The following is a 24,068-nucleotide window of genomic DNA, read 5'->3' on the forward strand; positions in this document are numbered from 1 at the left end:
TTCTTCTGTTTAGGTTGGTAGCAACACACATCACAACCAGCATGGTTCACGCAGCTTGACTACAGATTTGCAACAACAAAGTGGACATACTCCCATCAATCACAAGTCACTGCCAAGACTCTGGTGATAGCAAGTACCTTTTATTTAAGGCCGGAAGTTGAAAACATTTTTACCTTTTCTTTCCAGCAGTCTACCCAGTATCAACTGTATCTGTGAATGGAATTGTCCACATTTCCCAAAGGGTAGCACATAAAAGGATTTCTTCCTGCTGCCCTTTTGTGCCTTTGTTTTGCTGCTTATGTCAAGGACACGACATGGGAAAGGGAGGAGTAGACAGGATATGCTGTATGTATGAGCTCTGTTATTACTTTAACTTGCATTTTCCAATGGGAAACCACGTCAGGGAGGGGAAGAGTCTCACAGGAAGCTTTCCATACTGTAAGTCACAGGCTGGCTCCTGAACCTTTCCGAACATGCTCCCATTATTACCTCCCATTTCATGACTGTCTTTAGTTATTACCTCAGTTGGTTTCTCTTCAGAGCTTCCCCTCCACCACTTCATGGAATAAATGTTATTTCTGTTTTGGTCTAATGTCAGACAAATTCCTTAGCACACCAGCTGTTTCCAGTCAAACCACTTCAAGGCATGAATTTATCATTATAAACAACGACAAAAATAAATTAATCCAAAGTAAACCAGAGAACTAAAAACACATTTGCATCATTTGCTATACTTACCATATATACACTGTAGTAAGCACAGCTGTATAAATGCATCACTTATTTCCACATCTTACTGCATAAATTCAAGCCAAGAGGCTACTAATACCAAAATATCCATTATTCATCATTTTCAGGAAGAAGATGCCAGCATTGATGCAAAGCTGCTCTAGTGCATCACTTCTGCCATATCCAGCACCTGAGAAGCAGAAAGCTCTACAGAGGGCTTTTTGTTACCCTTATTGTTTTAGTTTTTTAATGAGTGTTTTCTAATTGTTTATCTATTGATGCAATATTCTGCAATCAAGGAAAACTGACTTTCTAATTTCCTGTGAAGGGAAAACGTTCTTTTCCAGTATTTTTTGTCCTGATGCATACCAGCAAAGGACCATGCTTCCACTAAGTCTCCTTAGTTTTTCTGCATGGTTCTCACCACTGCACAGGCTTCTGTCCTTGTTTTGTTATCCAAAAAACAAGCAATAGAAAAATTACTTTTTGCTTATTCCTGGAGTCACAGTTAGGGGGTAGGGACAGGAAAGAATACCTTATTATCCCTGTTCAAATAAAGCTTACTATTATATGCAAACAGTTGAGAAGAAAAAAAGTCTCAAAGCCTAGTACACAGTATTAAAGAATCTTCCAGAGAATATGTGTAAGCATACAATCACGCACACTGTTTTTGAGGTCGAGTCCTAAGTATCATAAAGGTGGCAAACATCCCAACAGAAAAACTGTCTTACAGGACAACAAATTTTGGATCATTTTCCCTCTGAAGTTCATGTAGGTTGAGCTCGCCATCATTATTTTATTAGGGTTTTTACCTGGTTAAGAAAATTATATCAGAAATAGAAAGGAATTTAATGATAATACTAATTATAAGCTTCGCTACAAGCTGTCATATGCTTATAATCTTCATAATCCCGCAGATTCAAGAAGTTATTTATCTGCCTGTTCCCACATTTCCAACTGACACATCCGACTCAGACACTAGTATGGTGAAAGAAGCAGAAACACGTGTCTGAAAAGACTGGCAGTTCTGTCAGAAGGTACTAGCTGTGTAGAACACACAGAGGAAACAGAGTTTTATTTTGGTTGGTTAGTTAATTGGTTTCTTTAATTCCAAAAGTCTTCATTTAAGTTTATGGTAATGTTTTAACTTTAGGATACACATCTTTCAGCTTCAGATCCTTGCAAATATCTATATATTTTTTATATTAACCACCTCTGCTTTTCTACTCCTCACTTCGAGGGTAAACGCTTCTAAGTAATCTCGTCTGGTTTAATCCCCCAAAACAGGCATCACATCTCTTTCTGTACTCTTGCAAAGGTCTATGTTTTCCCTAGCTCAGGACAACGAAGCTTTATCCTCTTAGTCACGGTAGCTGAAGGCAGCACAGGCTCTTTTGCCATGGATAACTATATAAACCCTTCCTCCATCTCATAATCTGAAGGCCTGAAAAACAGGAAGCCTATTTAATGGAGTAGTACAGCTGAAGTAATGGGTGCTCAAGAGTATTACTGATAAGCAGCTTGATAACAGAGTAACAATTGAGATGTCTGTAGGGCAAAGGACTAAGAGCCTTTGCTAGATGCTTGCAGCACTGTACAACAAGGACGTGAAGAACAGGAAGTATCAAAGTAATACAGTACAAACCAAACACATGGTGCTGGTAAAGACTGGCATTTGAGAGACTACTTAGCTTTTGGATAAAAACCAATCAATTAACAACAACAACAAAAAACCTATTCAATCTGCAAAACAGCATGCAGTAGAAAGCACAAGATATAAGGAATTAATTAAATGGGAAATATGAACTGGAGTTTTTTGTTTTGCTTCTTGACATCAGTAGGGAGCACCACACCTGCTGCCAGACTTGCTCACATACCTGAGCAACAAATCCATTGACCGAGTTACATGACCGAGCACGAGCAGTGCACAGTGCAGAGGGAGGAACTGTCACACTGCATTTCCGCATAGCTCTCTTCAGCTGGCCTCTCCCTTTGCTCTGATATCAAAGATGTCCAAACCCACTCTGTAGTCAGATCACCTGAAACTCGCCTTTCCAATGACAGGCATTTCTCTACAAGCAAGTACACCCAGCACCTAGCATTTTCCTAAAGCAATTCTTTTAGTGTTCAGCCACACTTTACATGGGACACGTCCTCCCTCTAGACTGTGGCCACAACAGTGCATCTCTGGATGCTTTGAAGCCTACTTATCATCCTCCTCACTTTCCTCCCTTAAGTACCACCAGCTGATGAAATCAATTCCTCTCAGCATTTTCATAAATGAAGCCAGCTCTTTATAGTTTGTAATTTAAAATGTTTGATGAAATTAAATACTATGCTGCCCAGAAGGTCACAATGAAATATCTGTTACCCAACTATCACTATAACTGCAGCTACCACAACTTAGCAGTGCACCGCAGTATACGCACCACACTTACCTCTTTCAAACTAAACGAGCACCAATTGTGAGAGGGTGGATTTTGCTATACACTATACCTGCTTAGAGTCAATTCTGCAACAAATACACATTTATACTTGGACATCCTCTCAAATTAATTTGGACAGCTTACTATAGCTTTCTAAAGAGCTGGCAGATGGTTTGCATACCTTGCAGCCATACTGTAACCCTCTCTGATCCTTCAAGATAAGCATACATTTATTACATAGGAATTTGGAAAGAGAAAGGAATTTAAATACCAAAGGAAAATATGCCTTTGACTTTGCAAGTAGCAGTTTCCTCCATGAGAATTTTGTCTATTATGCCCAAATCTGTTATTTTCTACCATTTAGAAAATAGTCTTTTAGATGCTGAAAACAGAATGCAGGCAAATGTCATGGGAATAAATCTCAAGCAGATCTTAACCTCTAACTGGAACCAAATTCTAAGAATAAAGGCAAAGCTGTTGATTCTGTCCTCAAGTAAGACTTCCTTGTGGTACATATAGTCCTCATCACAGTTGCACAAAAGTCACCTCCATTTTTGACTGCACAGCCTAATAAAATGGGAAGTGATATGTGGCAGGCTTCCTCCTGTACTGCATTAACAGTAGAAGCAGCACTCCCACTCCAAGAACTCCAGGATTTGAAGTGTAATTACAGCAACAGTGTCTTATACATTATGTAAGCTTTCAAATTCCTAGAAAACACCCAATTCATCTAACTGTTCTCATCAACTGGAACAATGAGAAGCAGTAAAAAAAAAAAAAAATCCTTAGGATATTTGGGATATATGTTTGAAGTAAACCTTGTATCTCTTTTATATAATTTAATTAAGGTTTGGGAAGTTGAAGTTTACAGCATTTGGAAAATATTAAGGCACTCCAGATAAAGCTTACAAGAACATGTGCATTTAGCTAACATGTTTTAATAGATTACATTACTCAAACACGGATATTTAAAAACAAACGTATGCAAACCCTTCAGCAATAACATTAGGCCAGAATTCTCAGCAACTGATACACATGAATTCCAAATTTACTTACACCTTAACAGGTTCACTGAATTTTTCTTTACCTTTTTAATTAAAGTGGAGAATACTTTGTCTGTCCTGGTATTAGTAAATCTTTGACAGGATAAAACCATGTTCTAGGATGTTTATGAAAACTGATACAGCAAATCCCTTTTGCTAACTGCATTACTTAATTCCAATCCCCAAAAAAATAAGTAACTTCTTTCCACTCAAATGGCATGAACATTAACAAAAATTATTTAGTTAGAACATTGCCTTACCGTGTAAAGGCCAATTCTACAAACAGCAAATGAGAGCTGGATACATTCAGACATAGTCTAAAGAAATTAAAATAAAGACATTACCAAGAATGCTATTTATTAAGAATTAGTTTTCTTCCCATCTCTTCCCTCTCCCCTGAAAGAAACACCTGATGGAATATTACTTTATGTTTCTCATGTAAGGCTGTATTAAACAAGCCAAGAAAAATTACATATAATTTCAGATTATGCAGATACTTATCACCTTTCATACAAAAGCAGCTGCTAACACCATTGTACTTACTAACTTGGTATGTCATTATAGGCCTCAGATTACTTAATGATCCACAAAATGCCTGTACACAACATTAACATTTCATATGCAAGCTTTCAGCCCCATTTATTTTTTATCTATTCTGGTTTAAAAACAACCTGCAAGAGACATTTTAATTGAGTTGCTTTTTTGCTTCTTAGGGGACTGTAAAGAGCTTACATGTTTAAATATTACAGCTCTTCTCTCCCTGTATCATCACCTAAATTCTCTTCCTCTATACACCAAAATAAAGCACATAACTTTACAGGCCCACATTTCTGAAGTTGTACTCCTGTAGTTTTCTGAGATTTTGTGTTCAAAATAGAACTGTCTACTGTCTTGAGTACATTATTTAATCTGCTCTTAGAGTTGTGAATATCATATTAAAAGATTTACCCTCCACTCGCTCAACTTCCAATCTGTTGTGATGCCACAATTCTATGTCGTCTGCAGTCACCCAAGAGGCTGAGGATGGACTATGAATTTCTGATGAAACAGATGGAAAACACCTTCTTTAAACAGCATGAAAGAAGAAGGAAAATATATGCAACTCCCCATCAACAATATAAAACCTATGGCAGGTTTGCTGTTTTTTACATATGGTCAAATACAATAAACCAGGCTTACAATGATTTATCCAGAAGAGTAATTGAGGAATTACTTTAAATAAGGTATTTGAGAAGTCTCTATAGGCAACAATTAAAGCAGTCAAGTGGAACATTTTTACTGTATCTTTAATGAGTTCACACATCATCTCCATGTATTTTAAGATGTTGAAGATGCAGTGGTGGATGCTACAGACTTTAAACAGTATCAGTGAAAACTTATTTTCCCCGGTCTTTGCTTTCTAACCCCTGCCCCCAAAAACCCTGCAATTGAGTTACCCACTTAATTTGAATTGTGACTCAAAAAATTAAAGGAGCAGCTCTTACGAATTATGAGTAATAAAAAAATGTGTAGCAACATTTTTCTTTCACTGCAACTGTTAAATTTATATTTTAAACAAACAATATCTCACTGAACTGTCTGAAAGTCAAAAAGAGCAGCACAAAAACATGAACGCAAACCTCAACAGTATGGTTGATTTTCTTTTCTTACTGGAAGCAATCTAGAATATTATTGCTAACAAGGAAATGCTGCTTCAAAGCACCATTTAAATTGTCAGAATATTCCTTTCCCCCCCCCCCCCCAGCTTTCAGAACAAACATCCAGTTCTATGACTTGTTCTCCAAGCTTCCCGCAGAAAAAAAAAAGTCACAGAAAAACAGGAATAGAATCGACTTTGAGAAATCCTGTGTTACACAAAGCGGTGTAGTGGGTTATAAACTGCACCCATAGCCCTCCTGACAGTATTTGCAGACCTTGTTTCAAAGGTTCCAGGGATGGATGACCTCCCCAAGCAACCTAGTCCAGTGCTTCATTACCCTCCCTACTAGAAAGTTTCCTAATGTTTAACCTGAGTCTGCTGCAATTTAAGCCCATACTTAAACACAAGGCAATATATACAGTGATTTGTACTTTCAGTATGTGGCAGACTCAATACAAAGTAAAAGATTATTTCAGGCTGCAAGGGAAGTAAAAATGCAGCAGCAGCAAATCGTTACAGTTTCTCAATGTATATAGATTGTTTTTATTCTAGACAACCGCAACATGATGAATTGTTTTCTTTCTTAAATTTTTGTTTGGTACTTCCAGGCTACACGTTCAGGGGAGAACTAAATTGTAGTTCAGATTTCCCAGTGAGTGCCTGTGGACCCTTGCTCTGCAGAATACAGCAAGCTACATCTACGTAACCTTACTCATCTGTCGCTGGGTTTGCTACTGTTGATATTTTGAAAGCAACAAGCTATCACAAGGCATGAATCCTAAAATTATCTCCCCTTCCTACTGTCACATTCAGTACCAATATGTTTCCCCTATGCATTTCCCAATGAAATATTAAGCTAATCCCTTCCCCAAGCCTCCAAGATAATGCTCATGTCTATAGTGTTAAAAAACCTCATTAATACCAATGCTTTTATTAACTTCTCTCATATATTCACCCCACTTCCTCCATGAAAATTTACATTCCCCTCAATATTATTTCAGTTTAATCACTGAAAACGTGTCAGGGAATTATTTAAATAATTGTTTTGTGATACTATCCTACAGACTATGACTCTGATCACTGATTACAATATATGTAATAATCTGCTGCAACAATGGAGAATTTATTCTTGATACTTGTCATCTTTCATTACTTCAGTTTTGCAACTCATTTTGCACCATACAATTAGGCAACAAAACAATTGTTGGAGAATTCGCATTTAATTTACTTACAGTTTATTGTTGCTTTCTGAAAGGATTTTACATGGTAAGCATGAAAATAAAAGAAAAAAATGTAAAAATATACCTACAAATATTACAAAAGAAAGATACCTTGTTTGATACAATTCTGCAAAGACTTATTCGTAATAGAAGTCACTTAGCATGTCTAAAGTGAGAAATGGAGTCATCAGGTCAAATATGTCAAACAACATAAGCACGCATCTCTGCCAATATGCAAAGGGCCATCTCACAAACATGAAATAATTTTTTTAGCAGCAAACTAAACTCATGGCTGACATATATATTTGCCCAAATTTTTTTTTTATTTTAATCATACATTGTAAAAACATGACTGTTCAAATGACTTAGATGTCTGCCTTGCGGCTGTGCAACCTTTCATTCACAACAAGCATTTGTTCTGTCAATCTTCTCAAGCATTCAGCTATCAGTGCAAAATAATTTCAGTATTTGGTGTTTAAAACAAACAAAAAAAACTCATACAGCTCTTGATACAGGCACACATTAGTCTGCAACTGCACAAATTCATTGTTTTAACATCTACATCTTCAGTAAATGCTAAATGAAACTTCTACCCATAATATTTACAAGAGAGCAAATTTTGAAGAGATTAAGAGAGCATGCTTTGCAACTGACCACTTGAAGTCTGAAACCATTGAGTTGATAGCACTAGCCTCAAGAAATTTGGTGGGAAAAAAAGCAGGGAAGGATCCTAATCAGCTTCTTGGAAAAGACCCAAAAGGCTCGACATCTGCCAGAACTGCCGGAGCTGCTATCCTCGGTTCTGGCAACCAACAGAAATACTCACCTTGACCTCAGCTTGCTTTGCCATAATCCTAAATAAATTACAGCACTAAGCATAGTTCCAACCAGAAAGCAACATGAGGAAAGAAGTAATTATGTTTTTTTCTGGTGATATGTTTCTTTAGTTAAAGCAAAGATCAAGAGGCCATCCTGCTCATTTATAAAGATGTGATCCATCGCAGTAATCACTTCGATTACTGGACCTTCCAGGCAAGAAAAAGCTTTTCCACCTCCATTCTTACTTGCATCTTTTTCAGTATGTAAGAAATGTGAAAACTAGCAATATAAGTGTAAACAATATGCAGATCTTAAAGTACCTATATGTATGGAGCCTGAAAAAAATTCTCAGTGCTTTTGTGTTTTAAAGAATGTGTAGGTACCCAGAAGCACACACAACTACACCACAGCGCAGGTGGCAGGAACTTTGACCAGAACTGCTGTTTGCTGAGCTTGTATACTGAGCTCTCAAGTAGAAACTCAAAGGCTTCTCCTTCCACACAAGATGTCACAGCCCTCTAATACATTCCACTAATAGCATTTCTAATTTAAATTATCAAAATTCCTTTTAAATACAGTTCTCAGAGATAAAAAATCACATAAAGTATCATCTTATTCTCCTTTAATGCTGAATAATTACATTTTTAAGATACTGACTTTCTTGCACATAATCATTAGAAAAATAAATCTGAGTTTAGAGACTAGAAGAAACGTGATGTTGATGAAAAGGCAATGATATGTGAACAGGAAATAGGATTGGATCCAAGAACTCTCTTGTCATCATAAAAAGTAACCAAGTGAATGTACCACAGAACAGTGTTCTCCCCTCTTTTAGGCAATATTCTCACTAGAACAGTTTTCCATGACTGTTTCCAGGACTGCAGCGGTTCAGACAGTGAAAGATGCAGATTAGCCACACAAAGTGAGTAGGTACAAGAACAGCATAGATATTCTCAATAATTCCAGACCTTTTCTCCGGGCTTACTGAAACCTGAAATGGCGCAAGTTTCTAGGCAAGAATAAAGCACTGAGAGAAGAGATCACTCACTCTAGAGTGTATCACCACTCTGCACTCTACACAGGTTGTCAATTCAGTTTCCGGTTCACTCCGTGTTGGGGCCTTACACATAAAGTCATAAATTGGTTAGGATACAGATGTTGGAAGGCCAATAGCCTTTGCTCATATGTCAAGGGAGCACCTCCAAGCAGAAGGAACCTTTCAGTTACACGTCCCTGAAGCTGACTAAGTATCTTCATAAATCCCTCTGAATTAAAAAGTCTCATCTCCTGTGCAGCCAATGCAATTCTGCTTACACTGGGGAGCGCTCCTGGACACCATCCAGAATATCTCCATTTTCTAACTGCAATTTCCTGTTCTGGATCTAGATCTAGCTGTCGCCTCAATAAGGAGGGATGGAGGTGTTTAGCACGCAGCATAAGCACCAGGACATACAGGGAATCCTATCCCATGGACACATCCTCAGGTTCCATCAGTCATAGCTTCAGGATCTCTGCAGGCCCACCACTGCATCTGAACATCACGTTTAATAGCATCCCTGCAATGGATCTGTCTTCTAAGAAATGGTACAAATTCACAGTCTGCTTGTTCTGGGCTCCCTAATGTTACTGCACAAGTAAGACCCAGAAATCAGCCACACTTGTGGGAAAACGCAGTTCCTGGATTATAACTGTCATCAAGTTCTTCTACTGGGAGAAATGACTTATTGCCTATTTACCCTCTCTTTACAATTTCAAAGATGTCTATAATATTGCCTTCCCACACCATTCAGCTGTCTCTCCTTCAAACTGAAGGGCTGTAACTATTTAATCCCTCCTTGTGTAGAAGCAATTGTTTTCTTTCAATTACCGTGTCATCCTTCTCTCTGTCTTCTTTGGTTTTACAATACTCTTTCTGAGATGACGCAACCAAAAATGTAGCATTTAATACAAGAGCAAACCTTGCGTTTAAGTGGTGTAAAAAAGAGATTTTTTTTTTCCTTCTTTTTCCTTCTTAATACTCTAAACTTGTTGACAGATGTCTGGGTTGAATGACATTTTAAAGAAAGATCCTCTTTCCCTTTCTTGAACACTAATGGTATTTTAGGGCCTACCCATGCATCTGTACTGTTATGTGACTTCTACTATAAATAGATGTAACTTTGCATTTATCAATACTGAATTTAATCTGCCATTTTATTACCACTATCAAAAGTGGTACTATGATTTTTTTTCCCCCAGGTTCAATATGCATTCTTAATATTTGTCTGTGCATCAGCCCATCCAAAGCATACGCAGTTTATTCAACTAAACACAAACACAAAATTATCTTGTAATCTCTGCATTCTCTTCTCCTCTTATTCACTGACAGAGCAGCACCACCAATGCTTATTTATGAAACCTACTATTGACAGTTTACAGAAAGATAACGTCAATTTTAATTGCTTCAAAGTTTTTCATCTCTATTAGAGGCAAAATCATATAAAGGAAGACTAGCAGTAGTTGCTGTAAAAGCTAATAAAAATGTAGAAAACAGATGCTTCTTCCATCCAAAATCTCCATGTCATAACAAGAAAAAAAGAAAAAAAAAAAAGAACAGATCTGCAAACTCCCTTCCCCCCCAAAAAAAACACAGTTCCTACTGTCTCTTGGATGCCATCTTGCTTCCCCAGACTTATCAATGCCAAAAGCTAATACGGTCCTGTGAACAAATTTTTCTTCTACTGCTCCACCAAAACATACACTATAAAAAACAATGCGTTGTTCAAAGATCCATGTTCTTCCTGCTGTGTGTCCTTATAAGCAATAAAGCTGTAGGGCAGGACTGCATCTAAACATAAGCAGACTCTAGACTTCCTGCTTTGTGTCTCCTCCTTAGATAGCAGGAAGCTACTTGCATCCTCATGTTGGCAATTAACACAATCACCTTACCAGGCTGCCAGTGAGACAAAAGAGAAGTCACCTACTCAGAAGAGCTCCAGCATGAGATGAGCCAAGCTCTTATCCAATTGCAAGTACCCTATTTATGTCCCCAAGGACTTTTATATGGTCAGTTTGCACTTTGGAAAGTTTTGCTGCACACACAGTGAAAAAAAAGCAAAATCAACATACTGTAGAGTATTATGAGCCAGAACCCAAGCAATCACAAGATTTTAGGTACTGCATATGTTTTTTTTCCTTACAGCTTTACAGCTGTTTGGGCTTACATTCGTGCTTTTAGGTTTGAAACTAAAAATGCTCCTTTTGTTAATGGAAAGCTGATATCCTCACATAATCACAAAACTTCAGAACTCAGGCTTTAAGAGAACAAACATCACACGCTGGCAGTATTATAAAACACGAGCTGATGATACTGACAACAAGCCAAAAATGGTAATCAGCATGGGGTATTAGGAGGAGTATTCTGTCCTTACTAAACGCAGATTTTCTCACTTATCAGAAGCTTGCATTTCTAACCTTTTTTGAAATTCATCACTGTGCTGCCTCAAGCTTGGAGCTCTGATTGAAGAATACAGGAGCAGCACACTACAGAGCAACATGAGGCACAACACATACTGAATCTAGGAGTAATTCACAAGGACACTAATAGGGCTACTCATAACAAACACAGACTAGCACATTTTCAGAATCTGGGACACATTTTTTGATGTAACAACATCTACCTCTCTAACACAATACTCATCATGGAAAAGGGCAAAATGCTAATTTTTAGCAATTTAAATTTGCTAATTCAGCCATTTCTTCAGTGTGTATACCTGAAGAAAATGAAATTTCTCATGTCGCAACACTCCTCTGATTTCACAGAATCCTGTGCTGGAAACTATAATCACATTAAGGCATTATTTTGTGTTCCCAAGGAAGCTGTATCAAGTTTCACTGTTTGTAACAGCCACCTTCGAATCAAAAGTTTACCTAGGGAATTAAATAATGCTTCCTATTGCAGGATAAGCAAATACAGCATTTGACTTTTACCTTCTGCAAAGGAATTCTATACTTCTGCTCACTCATCTGTCTTCAGTCGAGTAATTTCCAGTGAGTTAAGTCACCAGTATTGTTATTGCTCTTTCTATACGTCTGATTATATCTTTCATTCAGCAAAAATCGTTAGCAATACTGGCAAGGTAGATTCTACCAGTGAAGAGGATTTGTTTTCCAGAGCACCTATCTTCCAAGTCTTCAGCCAGCTCAGGTTCTTGAACTCCTAAAACTTACATCAGAAGCGTGCTCATTCAGGGGAGGTTATCTCCCAGAACTGATTCCATTTGCCATTCCCAGTTGACTTAGATTTGAATATTATGCTTCATAGAGCTGAAATACCAACAGGAGCCTAGCCACAACAACTCCCTTGTGTGAGGGTTTCAAAACTTTGGTTTGGGTTTCGTCCCACATTACTATGCTGATGCAGAAAGCAATAAGAAGCAGCAGCACTCTCACTTCCAGATAATTATATTATTCCAGACCCTGTATAATAGCAAGTAGTGCAGCATAGCAAGAGCTAGAGGTGAAGATCAAGTACTCGTACTACGTACTTCAAGTGGTTTACTTTAGACTAGTTCTGATCTGGTCCTGTGGACTGAAAACCCACTAGTTGAGTGCATCCTCCAATATGGTTTCATCTGAAAAATACCATGTTCATCTGATCTGTAAAGTAGTACTGACAAAGATTCACTTCAAAAATTCACATCTGATCCAAAAATAGAGCTGCATGCATCCTGTACACTAGCTGATCTTAAACCTGTTAGTTGTCTTCTTTCCTGCCTTCAGCTACATCTTTACCTTGAAACAACTGTCAGATTCCTCATCCTTGTGCCCGATCAGCTTCCCAAATTGAAGGATGGATAATATCTTAAGATATAAGCCATTGGGCTCTACAGAAGGAGTAAAGTGTCAAGGATGTTATCGCTGATAGATAAGTCAACAGACAGCCCCAATAATCCTTACAGTTACATAACAAAAGACAAAATTCCTATGACGGAAGGGATGTTTAGCACATGGTAAGAGGGCAAGGCTACACAGATCCTTATTGCTTATGTTGCAGGTGATATATCAAACAACTGCATGTGCCCCAGGGTTCCTAGTACAGACCTTCCCCCATCTTTCCTTATTCAAAGAAGAGCAGCTACGGGTTTACAAAGTTTCAGTGAAGTAAGACTCTAATCTTCAAACAGATGCCTCCATAATGTCACTTGTAGTACAAGAAAGAACGTTTTCTATGGCTTGCAGATACCAAACAATGTAAAAAGCAACAGCAATGGAAAGACAGGATCTAAAGTAAACCAGAACCATTAAGTGATCATGAGCTATCCTGTATTATCACTTCCCAAATCAAACCTGTCCAAGCAAATTAAAAGGTCCAGCTAAATGAAAGGGAAGGTCTTAAAGGTAAGCTGTCCAAGAAAGAACAGTTGCTCAGAAATATTTTTTTTTCTTTTTAATATCACCTAACATTTTTAAGAACACCACAGCTTGGTATATGCAGCCTTCCCCAGTCAGGAAAGACTTTGCCTGGACATTACTCATCCAGAAATGCAGGTCAAGACCCTTTGGAAACAAAGAAACTCTGAAGCCTCTTCAAGGCCTATTCATCTGAAGTTTGAAAATCTAGTTCAATTTACTCACAAAGTACCAAATTTTGAGCTTCTGCGTGCAGGCGTGCAGAAGTGAAATAGTTCATAACAGCTAACAAATGTACAAAGAACAAAAAAAAAATTTCCAAACTTTATTATAGTTAGAAAAACAATCCCAAACAAAGCAACAACCACTCTACTTCCCTAAGAAGGTATACTGTCTTGATTTTGCCACACTTATGTTCATGCTTAACTTTTAAAGGAAAAAAAAACCAAAAACACTAAAGTATAAAGTTGATGTGGTTGTTCATGCAAGAAGTATTCCAACCTGAAATGGAAGGTAACATACTCTTCATTACCTGCCCAAGAAACACTCTCATATGCAACTAAGATGCTAAGTAGTACAGGATACAATTTAAGGATAAGCTATCATATTGAAAGTGCTAAATACACAAAATTAAGCAGGTTACCAAATTTATCTTGCAAACTCTCAAGGCCATATAAGACCTCTTCTTTTTTTGTGGTCACACTGATTCAAGTTTCTACTTCATCCTCTAAAGTAGCTTTTAAAAGCTCTACGCAGATCAGGCTGATACATGCAACTGTCCATAGATCCTTATCTAGTGCAGAGGATGCCACTGAAGTAGATTGTGAAAGTCTACGCAGCAGTTTAAAATTTGCATTGCAAGTATCACATATGAAAAACTGAAGCATTGCTATTGTTTTCCCACAAGTTCTCCCAGCAAAAATTGTAAGACTAGTCACATGCCATGCTTTTCACAAGATGCATCATGCCGTAATTTCTTAAATTAAGCATAGTCTACTGAACATAGGCCAGCCAACACAAGTCTATGTATGCACAATAATCCTTCCAGATATAATGCCGCAAGAACGAAGCAGAAGGTTGCGGATACATCACAGGATTTTGTAGTCACAAAAACCTACAAATCCACATTGATGCAGCTGTGTTCGCATAGTGTGTTTTAAAACAGTTAACTTTTACAAGGAGAATAAACTTTATGAGTAAAAGGTATCTCTACATGAGTGAAGATGGATTCTTTTGTAGAGGTTGAACCTGGTTTAGCTACACTGATTAACAAAAAAAAAAAAAAGAAAAGAAAAGAAAACCCAAACAAAAAAAAATGCCCCACCACCCCTAACACTGTAATTCTGTCAATACAAAAGTAAAAAAGAGACCAGGATCCAGAGGATCTTCTAGCTGTTAAAGATACAGGGGCTACAGCTACTCTTCTGTTATAATGCAAAACCAGACCAGAGCACCACAGAAGATACTCTTCTAAGACCAGTGCTTTATCAAACGGCATTCGCCACAAAACAAGGATCACACTGCAAGAAGGAGAGATCTTACACAGGTTCTGGGAATCTGCCTATGCAAGCTTCAGGGCCATAGTCCAAGCTGGCTCCAACTGACTTGTCTTTGAGCAAGTTTTGAACATTTTCCATAACCTGCTGGTATTAGCAGGTACTGCAGATGTCAGTATTTCTTGAGATCAGCTCCTTAAAGGAGAAAAAAGCCTCCATCAATCTAGGCCCTATCCAGGAAAAATCAGGGAAAGAACCTTCCTGTGCAAGTCTGGGAAGAGCTAGCTGAGGGTAGACTCCTCGCCGAGAGTGAACAACTCCTGAATCCATGCTGCTGCAAACTTGACCTGAGTTATCCCAGCCTCCTTCCATTAAACTCCCTCATTCAGCCTCACTGCTAACCAAAACCTTGTCTAATGCTCCGTCAATGGACTGCTGCAGCTGGAAACAACTACATCCTTTGCCCTGCTGTCTGCTTCCTACTAAGGGCAGGGGAGAAAACCTGACTGCCTGCAGGCTGCAACACAGGTGCTCAAAGTGAGGAACCAGCAAAGGGACATACTGCTTACATTTTGAAGTCTACATAGGTGCAAGATCCCAGTATAAATGCATAAACCACAAAATTTCTTAACATGTACATCTTTTTGCTACTGCTGTTATGAAAATAACAAGGAGGTGGTTGTTCTACATCTATAGGTTAATGTCCATACGATAACTGCAAGTCTTGCGTAAATAAAGAGCAGGCCCATCACTATGCTAGGGCAGACTGTGACAACAGCTTGGTTCTCAGGCTGAAAGTGGTTTGTACTAGTTGCCTCCCTCATCACCATCAATTCTTTTTTTCAGAGCAGACTTTCTAAGGTGCTTGAACTCCCTGTTCGTTACAGGGAAGAAGAGCCATTCAATTTGCCACCATTAACAGAGAAAGGCAAAGGAGGACTAATCTCCTGCATTTGGTGAAGATGAGGACTGGAAGCAAAGTGCTCTGCACAAATGCATGAAAACAATATTTGAACTGCCAAACAGAATTTGTTTTCTTTCCAAGATATACACAGATGCAAAAAAAATTAAAACTTCCCTATTTTTTTCTCCTTTGGTTTAAAAAAGCTGATGTCAGCTGCAACAAGTACTGCAAAGATCAAGGGACTCCTACTGTACAGGTAGTAGAGTAATCCCAGCAACAAGTGCTGATTAGTGACAGATGAAAGCATCTTGGATCATCCCGCAGCATCAGTGGACCAGCACCCTCTTTGAGCTCTTCTCTGCAGACCCTGGCTTTCACTATCACCAAAATAACTTAGCTGATCTGTAACAACTTCTATGTCAAAAGAATCCTTTGTGTTTCATACGGCACTACAACATGCACTGCAAGACTGATGAGACCCTGAGAAAGTCTGTCTTCAGAGAGACTCCCTGATACAATAGAATTATTAAGCAAAAATTCTACGAACACTCAGGATACCATTATCCTGAAGATGTACCTTTTTTAGAGATGGCATCAAAGAAATCTACACAACAGAAAAGAGGAAAAAGATCAACTGGAGAAAAAGAATAAGGGAAAATATCTCTACTCTTTTTTGGTTTTGTTTTTTTTTTTTTTAATTCCCTCCCCTCTTTAGTTAATACAAAAACATGCTCTCAGTTTCCAAGACTTACTACATTTATTGTTCTCGGAGTGGTTGGCCTTCCACAAAACAGCCTGTAGCAGTCACAAAGGTTAAAGCAAGCACTTTAAAAAGTACAGGATTGCCAGTTTCATTTGGATATAAGTTTATAAAGGAAAAAAAAAATCTAAGAAACAGCTCCAGGCTCTCAAGGAGCTGCACTTGGCACACAGCAAGTTTATTATCAGTATTTCATTAACTAGGTTGTTAAAGAGAAGTTTACCTACCATTTCTGCAGCACAGGACTAATTTTCTTCTCTCTGTTATTCTAATTTAGGAAGGAAAGCCTAAAAGTTTGGGTTTTTTTTTTTTTTGGTATAAAGCTAAAAACTCCCAAATAAATCTAAGCTACATGGACAAAAGAACAATATTTAAGTAAATATTTAATATATTTCTGGGTCAGTTAATTTCATCATGAGAGAAGGAAACGTCAGCCACTGAGCTCTCGTCTCAACGGGGTAAATCTTGAATCCACTACAAAGAGCATCTCCTGAGATTTTGTTGACTGGTCGATGAATCTCTCTTGAAAGCCTACACCCATGCACCTCTCACGTGAAGACACCAGACTGGGACACCAGTTTCGGACTCCAGATACTCCCTGACCAGTCGCACCAGACATCAGCAGCGACCAGGGATGTCCAGCAGAGCCCCTGCTCCTCCCCACGGCCCCAGCTGACTCCTCGCAGCACTTCACAAGAAAGGAGGGGGTCGTGAATCACAGGCCGGGGCTCAGAGACACACCGCCCGAGTGAGGGGCGGGACGGGCCCACGGCTCTCCCGCTGCTCCGCGGAAAGAGCGGGTACCGCGGGGTAACAGCTCCCTGCCCAGCCGTGCCGCGGGGTCGACCCGCCGAGCCCGCAGGCCAGCCGCGACCCCCGCGACACCATCCCCCGCAGGCCGGTAAAGCCAATATTCATTAAAGAGCAATAAACGTTACACCGGCCGGGGCGCCGGGTCGATCCCGCCCAGGGTGACAATTTAGTTCATTCAAGCGTACCCTAAGCTCATGCATTTACGAAAAAAACAGCGACCCGGGTCACGGCGTTAGCAACCTAATAGCGGCCAAATGAGCGGGGCAGCCGCACGCTCCGGCGGAGCCCAAGCCGGTTAATCGCCCTGGAAGAGCCCGGCGGGCCGGGGGGAGGCAGCCTGGCCGGACCCCGCCCGCCCACCGCCCCTTCCACACACAGCCCCCCCACCACCTCCCCACCGGGGCCGCTGCCTCAGTCGCGCCGTGCTCGGTAAAATGTCCGACGGGCCGGCAGCGGCGGGGGGCGCGCCGCTCCCGCCGGGGACAGGGGGGGACCTACCAGGTAATCCATGTACCGGCCGGCGCCGGGCGCCGCGCTACCGAGGGGGTCTCTGGGGCCGCGGGCGGGCTGACAGCGGCGCTGGGCCACCGGGAGCCTGGCCGTCACGGGGAGCGGCGCTTCCTGCCGCCGCAAGGTGCAGGGCTAGGGGAGGCTCGGCTGCTGTCGCCGCCCCGAGGGCCAGCGGAGGGTCCGGGGCCGCCGGGGCTGCCCCGCCGGCGCTGTCAGAGCCGCCCGCTGCTCCCGCTGCACCCGCTGCCCGCACCTCACCGCACCGCGCCGCGCCGCAGCGGCCCTGCGCGCGCGGGGGGGGAGGGGCGGCGGGGCGGGCTGGAAGTGGGAGGGGGGAAGCGGGAAGGGGGTGGGGGGGGGACGGGGACGGCAGCCACGGCACAGCCAACCCCAGCCCGCCGCCCGCAGAGCCCGAGCGCGCGCCAGCCGCGAGAGGCCCCGCCCCGCGCGGCGGCGCCGCTATCAGCTGATCGCACACGTGGGGCGCGAGGAGGACGCTCTTAAAGACGTACGCGCCCGGCGGGGCCCAGGGAAAGTCCGGGAGGGCGATCGGGGCTGTCGGCTAGGCGGGCCCGGTGCCGGGTCAGGGGGCCTCTCCTGTGGGGAGCGGGGTGAGCCCGCCGGCTCCGGGCCGAGCGGGAGGTGCGGCTGCGCCCCGCGCCGGGGCCCGGCCCTTGGGGCGGGCGGGCGGGCGGCATCGCTGCCCCGGCCACGCGTGACAGCAACGCGCGTGTCCAGCTCTGCCCGCCGGCTTCGGACCCACCGGCTGTTCCAAAAGTCTACAACGTCAGCAACGACGGCTGTCTTGCTGGAGAAGTGGCAGGAAACGTCAAAATGGGACTGTGGGGTGGGACATCTGGAAAGACAGCATCAAGTGAGATAATAATAATAATAATATAATAATAATAATAATAATAATAAATCCTGCAGTATAATAAAAAGCGTTGCAAAAGTAGGAAAGGAGCAAAGAGGAATGAAGGTGTAAATGAGGATTCGGGAGCAAACAGGAACGTGTGGTTTTAGGGATATCAGTAGGCAGTTGGCCTGGGTTAATTAAACCGGAGAGGGGGAAGCATAATTGCAATTGCTGCTCTGATTTTTGTACTGAATTAAGGGCTCAGTTACCACATCCAGCCAGTGTCACAGCGTGTCGATAAGGTGCTCCCCCACTCTGCCCAAAAGGCAGGTAGTTCTTCTGCCTGATAATTCATTTTCCTCATGTGTCTAGCCAGAAAAACTTGCTGCCTTTGACCCTCGTTACTTTACTTTGGGAATCGATCCCAAACACAGCTGCATAGCAGATTAAATTTAATTTGGATGAGTACAAGCGCACTTGTTTGCTTTGAATGATTATTTGACAATTTCAGTATTTTAATACTATGCTTGACCCTCAAGTTGTTTTCCAAGATAACGTGTGCTGGACAACTTGTATCTATATAACGGACTATACAGTTCTTTAAAAAACCCTACTAATTTCCTTCAGATGTGTTTGGAAATAGGCAGATTCACTGGTATTTACATTTTAAATTCCCACTTTGGTAATATATACTAATGAACAAATAAATTCTATGTCAATTCCACCTTCAGGGTTTGTTGCCTGCTAGTGCCATAAAACCTTGAATTTGGCAGGTGGCAATTGTAGGTTAGAATGTTCAAACTCATTAAATTGCACTGACAATAACAATAGATGATTGAATGTTGTGCTCAGCAGTGCTTAGGGTCAAAGCCTGAGTCCAAGATGGATTATTTTTCTTACAAGTTTTACAGAAATCATTTTTGCAAGAGGATTTAACTGAAGGTACACTCACACGTCTGTGAAGAAGCTCACTTCACCTTTTGGAGCAAGAGTCATTACCTAATAGCCACCACATGAAGTTTTGCCCCATTAAAATATTTCAGTCTTTTCTCTTCTATCTTGACCTGTTGGTTCCTGCTGGCAAGCTTCTTTATGAAGACAGCTAACACTACATTAGGTATATATTCCAATATAATATTGAACGTTTTTTCAGATGGAAGAAATCCTACAGGGCTTGCTAGAAAAATCTCAGCAACCTATTTAATACCTGTACCTTTAGTATACTTTTTACTCGTATCACTTTAATTTCTGGTCCCATTAGTTAAATAGATTCTCGTAAAGATAATACTTGTATAGAAGCCCTGCAGAAAGCAGTGCTATTCCTTCAGTAGCAGTACATAGGAACAGTATGACCAGTGTTCCCACATCATTGTTTGCCCTAAACACTGGATATTTTGTAAAAGGTGCCCTAAAGTGAAGAGACCTAGCAGTATACCAGTGACTGAGACAATGTAAACCACTTTGCCACATCAGAATAACTTCATTCTCTGAGAGATCAAAGTGCACGATGTGTTTGCTCTCCCCTTGCTCCCCCTCTCCTGCCCCATTGCCTTACTTTTTAATAACCTTAGGTGAAAGGCAACTGACTTTTATTTATTAGCAGTAAGGTAGTTATACTAATCTTCAGTTTTTACTGAGATAAGGTGCCCAGATAGCTCTGTTTAAGAAGCTTAATTACAGGAAAAAAAAAAAAACAAAACAAAAACAACAACAACAAAAAAAACCCTTTCTAATTAAGGCTAAGAAACAGAGATAAAGCATTCAGTATCTCTGAAAGTACTGAAAAAGACTACCTTACTCATACTGTGTTAGGTTTCAACGTTCAGTTTTCTGTGGTACAAGGTCGTTACAGAGGGCATACAGAAACTCTTATCTTGGCAAGTCATAGGATAGTTAGCAGCAGGAAAGCTGCTAACATTATAACATGCTGCTACATTATAATGTAGCTTCATGTCAATACCATATCCTTACTCTGGAATAATAAAATCCGTAGAGAAAAGCCTCACATAAAATTATGGACCAGTTTCACTCAGGATACTCGTACAACAATGCAAATGCTCTCAAATACTACAAAATCCTTTTAATGGGCATGGCTAGAAATTTAGAATTGGATGCCTTAAAAGATAGAAATTGTGGTTCATTCAAAAAGATGAATTATATATAAAACAGTCTCTGACTTCACTGGCAGAACAGTCAACAAGGTGGAGATAAGTAAGACGAGTTAGAGGAGTTCTGATGTTCATCAGCCGGAAAACTGATGGAAAAAAAAGTATTGGAATGGTCTAATGGTAATGGATTTCTAAGTAAGTACTAATTTTAACAGTAGATGCGGGTAGTCAATTGCCACCAAAAGTATTTCCTAGAATGATCCAGAAGGGCATGAAGAAGGGAAAAAGAACTGGACAGAGAAATCAAAGAAGGGGTTTTCATAGGGAGAGTTTGAGTGTTAAATAGAGGCCAGGGGCAGGCAGCAGTTGGAGTTGCAGCTCTGATTTCGGAGACTTGGAGCCTGCTGTTAAACAAACTCATGTAACTGTTACCAGCAAAAGGGAGAAGCTGCTCTGAATAAATAAAACTTGAAGCGATTTGCAGCTCCTTATCTGATATATTGACAAATGTCAACATGCAGAGATACTACAGACAAAGCTCAATGAGCACTGTGGGAGAAGCAAGACCTCTCAGTCAAATGCTTCTCTTCCTCTTTCTCTGTGCTCTAATGCTTTGCTAGCTTCTGACATTATGGTCGCTGTGTGTGTTATGGAGAGGGTTTTTTTTCCTGCAAAGGAACATGTGGATATGAAAGCAAGCAAGCAGATTTTGAAAAGGATTTTTCACCTGTTCCTCTGCCTTTTCTTGTTCCCTGAGATATTAGTCTGTCCTTTAGGTAACCTTACTGGCAAAATAACAACAGGCAGTCTAAAATCAAAGGTTACTGTTAAATAAAAGGTCAAAAGTCGAAACTAGTTTCTGATTATAGTTACATAGATATAAATTTAGTTTTATACTATAAAAATACTGGGGGGGGTTAGTATAAAAATAATTTTAATTAATAATTTAATCTTATGGGATAGGCATAAAGTAACTGTCATATTAGAGTTGATGTTATATAGGTTATTTACTCCTCCCTGTACCCCAAAAACATTACTATTGAGAAAAGTAATGCAAGAAGATTTGCATGAAGAATTTTGAACAGATTAGTCAATAGGTTGCATTACTGAGCAGAGTGGAAATTAGATATGATATTTTTTCATTTCTCTGTCACCCCAGCCCAAGCTGGTAATGCTGTGGACTTATTTTTCATTTCATGACTCTTCAAAGGAAGGTCATGAAACAATCCCACAGCAATAAAAAGAACAGTTGAGTCCTAGTCCTAAACTGGCAACCTTGTTTGAATTATTAACAGAGCTTGAGGACTAAATGGTTACAGACAGGGAATCTGCCTTGGTAGCAGCAGTTCTGTGTTTAAGAAACTGTGGAATCTGGAAACCCTAGATTTAGGATTTCTTCTCATATACACTTAACAAAGCATTTGACTTTTCTTTGCTTTTTTTTTTTTTTTGTGAAATGTAGAAAATAGTGTTCTCGTATGGCAAGGTGTTGTGAAAATTTAAAAAAAAAATCACATTTGCAATCTGGTTTATTTGCTTAGGGCACTATGGAAATATCTTCAAGAGATGGATTAGAAGTTATATCTTCATGTCCCTGCTAAGAATTAACAAGGAGGCAAACACTAAGAAATCTAGTCCCATTTCACGTAATGTCTAGCTTTCTGGGATGAGCTGAAATTTTGGATTTTTGTTACTTCAGTATGGTACATTTTATGAGGATTACAGTTCTGACTAAAGTTTGTAATACACATTTGTTTCTAGTATTAGTGTTGTTTACAGAGTATTCCAATATTTATCTGTCATGTTCAGACTGGTGTTTTCCTTCTTATTGAATAAATAAAGAGAAGTAATACAGTTATACTATGGTCTCTGCTCTGGTGTTAGCACTCAAAGAGTTGTAGTCAACAGTTCGATGTCCAAGTGGAGACCAGTGGCAAGTGACATTCCTCAGAGGTCAGTATTGGGACTGGCCCTGTTTAACCTCTTTGTCGGCGACACGGGCAGTGGGATAGAGTGCACCCTCAGCAAGTTTGCCAATGGCACCAAGCTGTATGGTGCAGTTGACATGCTGGAGGGAAGGGATGCCATCCAGAGGGACCTTGACAGGCTGGAGAGGTGGACCCATGCCAACCTCATGAAGTTCAACCAGGCCAAGTGCAAGGTCCTGCACCTGGGTCGTGGCAATCCTAGGCACAAATACAGGCTGGGCAGGGAATGGATTGAGAGCAGCCCTGAGGAGAAGGACTTGGGGGTACTGGTGGATGAGAAGCTCAACATGAGCTGGCAATGTGAGCCTGCAGCCCAGAAAGCCAACTGCATCCTGGGCTGCATTAAAAGAAGCATTCTCGTGAGACCTCACCTGGAGTACTGCGTCCAGCTCTGGAGCCTCCAACATAGAATTATAGAATCATAGAATCACATGGTTGGATGGGACCTATAAGATCATCTAGTCCAACCGTCTTCCCACTACCATTGCTGCCACAGCTACTAAACCATATCCTGTAGCTTCTCATCAAGCCGCCTCTTGAACACTGCCAGGGACGGAGACTCCACCACCTCCCTGGGCAGGCCGTTCCAGTGCCTTACCACTCTTTGGGAGAAAAAGTTTTTCCTCAAGTCCAATCTAAACCTCCTCTGGTACAACTTGTGGCCATTTCCTCGGGTCCTGCTTGTTGCCTGGAAGAAGAGGCCAAACCCCTGTTCATCACAACCTGCCTTCAGGAAGCTATAGAGTGCAATGAGGTCTCCCCTGAGCCTCCTCTTCTCCAGACTAAACAATCCAAACTCTCTCAGCCACTCCTCATAAGACTTGTGCTCCAGACCCCTCACCAGCTTTGTTGCCCTTCTCTGGACACGTTCCAGGGCTTCAATGTCTTTCTTGTAGTGAGGGGCCTAAAACTGAACACAATACTCAAGGTGCGGCCTCACCAGTGCCGAATACAGGGGGATCATTACCTCCCTGCTCCTGCTGGCCACACTATTTCTAATGCAGGCCAGGATGCCGTTGGCCCTCTTGGCCACCTGGGCACACTGTCGGCTCATGTTCAGCTGAGCATCAACCAACACCCCCAGGTCCCTTTCCTCTTCAGAGTCCTCCAGCCACTCAGCTCCGAGCCTATAGCGCTGCATGGGGTTATTGTGGCCAAAGTGCAGGACCCGACACTTGGCCTTGTTGAACCTCCTCCCATTCAGCTCAGCCCAGCGATCCAGCCTATCCAGATCCCTCTGAAGGGCCTCCCTACCCTCAGGCAGATCAACACCGCCACCCAACTTGGTGTCATCTGCAAACTTACTGAGGGTACACTCAATCCCCTCGTCTAGGTCATCAATAAAGATATTGAACAAGATGGGCCC

The 24,068-nt window shown here is 41.1% G+C and overlaps 1 protein-coding gene across 4 annotated transcripts in view; it reads right to left on the reverse strand.

Annotated features, from left to right (window-relative positions):
- ARL15 (ARF like GTPase 15) overlaps nucleotides 1–18,043 on the reverse strand; it is a 215,609-nt gene extending 197,566 nt beyond the window's left edge. For 2 of the 4 annotated variants that reach the window (XM_086769811.1, XM_086769814.1), the window contains exons 1-3: nucleotides 17,739–18,043; nucleotides 5,147–5,236; nucleotides 4,459–4,515 (exon numbers count right to left, since the gene is read on the reverse strand). In XM_086769811.1, coding sequence (XP_086625937.1) covers nucleotides 4,459–4,512 — 54 coding nt within the window. In that variant the 5' untranslated portion in view covers nucleotides 4,513–4,515; nucleotides 5,147–5,236; nucleotides 17,739–18,043. Of the gene's footprint in view, nucleotides 1–4,458; nucleotides 4,516–5,146; nucleotides 5,237–7,069; nucleotides 7,086–17,738 lie in introns of all 4 variants that reach the window. The other 2 variants (XM_086769812.1, XM_086769813.1) reach the window with 2 other exon arrangements.
- Between the last annotated feature and the right edge of the window lie 6,025 nt (nucleotides 18,044–24,068).

Source organism: Chlamydotis macqueenii, chromosome Z, assembly GCF_036417535.1.
Source record: "Chlamydotis macqueenii isolate bChlMac1 chromosome Z, bChlMac1.mat, whole genome shotgun sequence".
In the NCBI taxonomy this organism is placed as follows: domain Eukaryota; kingdom Metazoa; phylum Chordata; class Aves; order Otidiformes; family Otididae; genus Chlamydotis; species Chlamydotis macqueenii.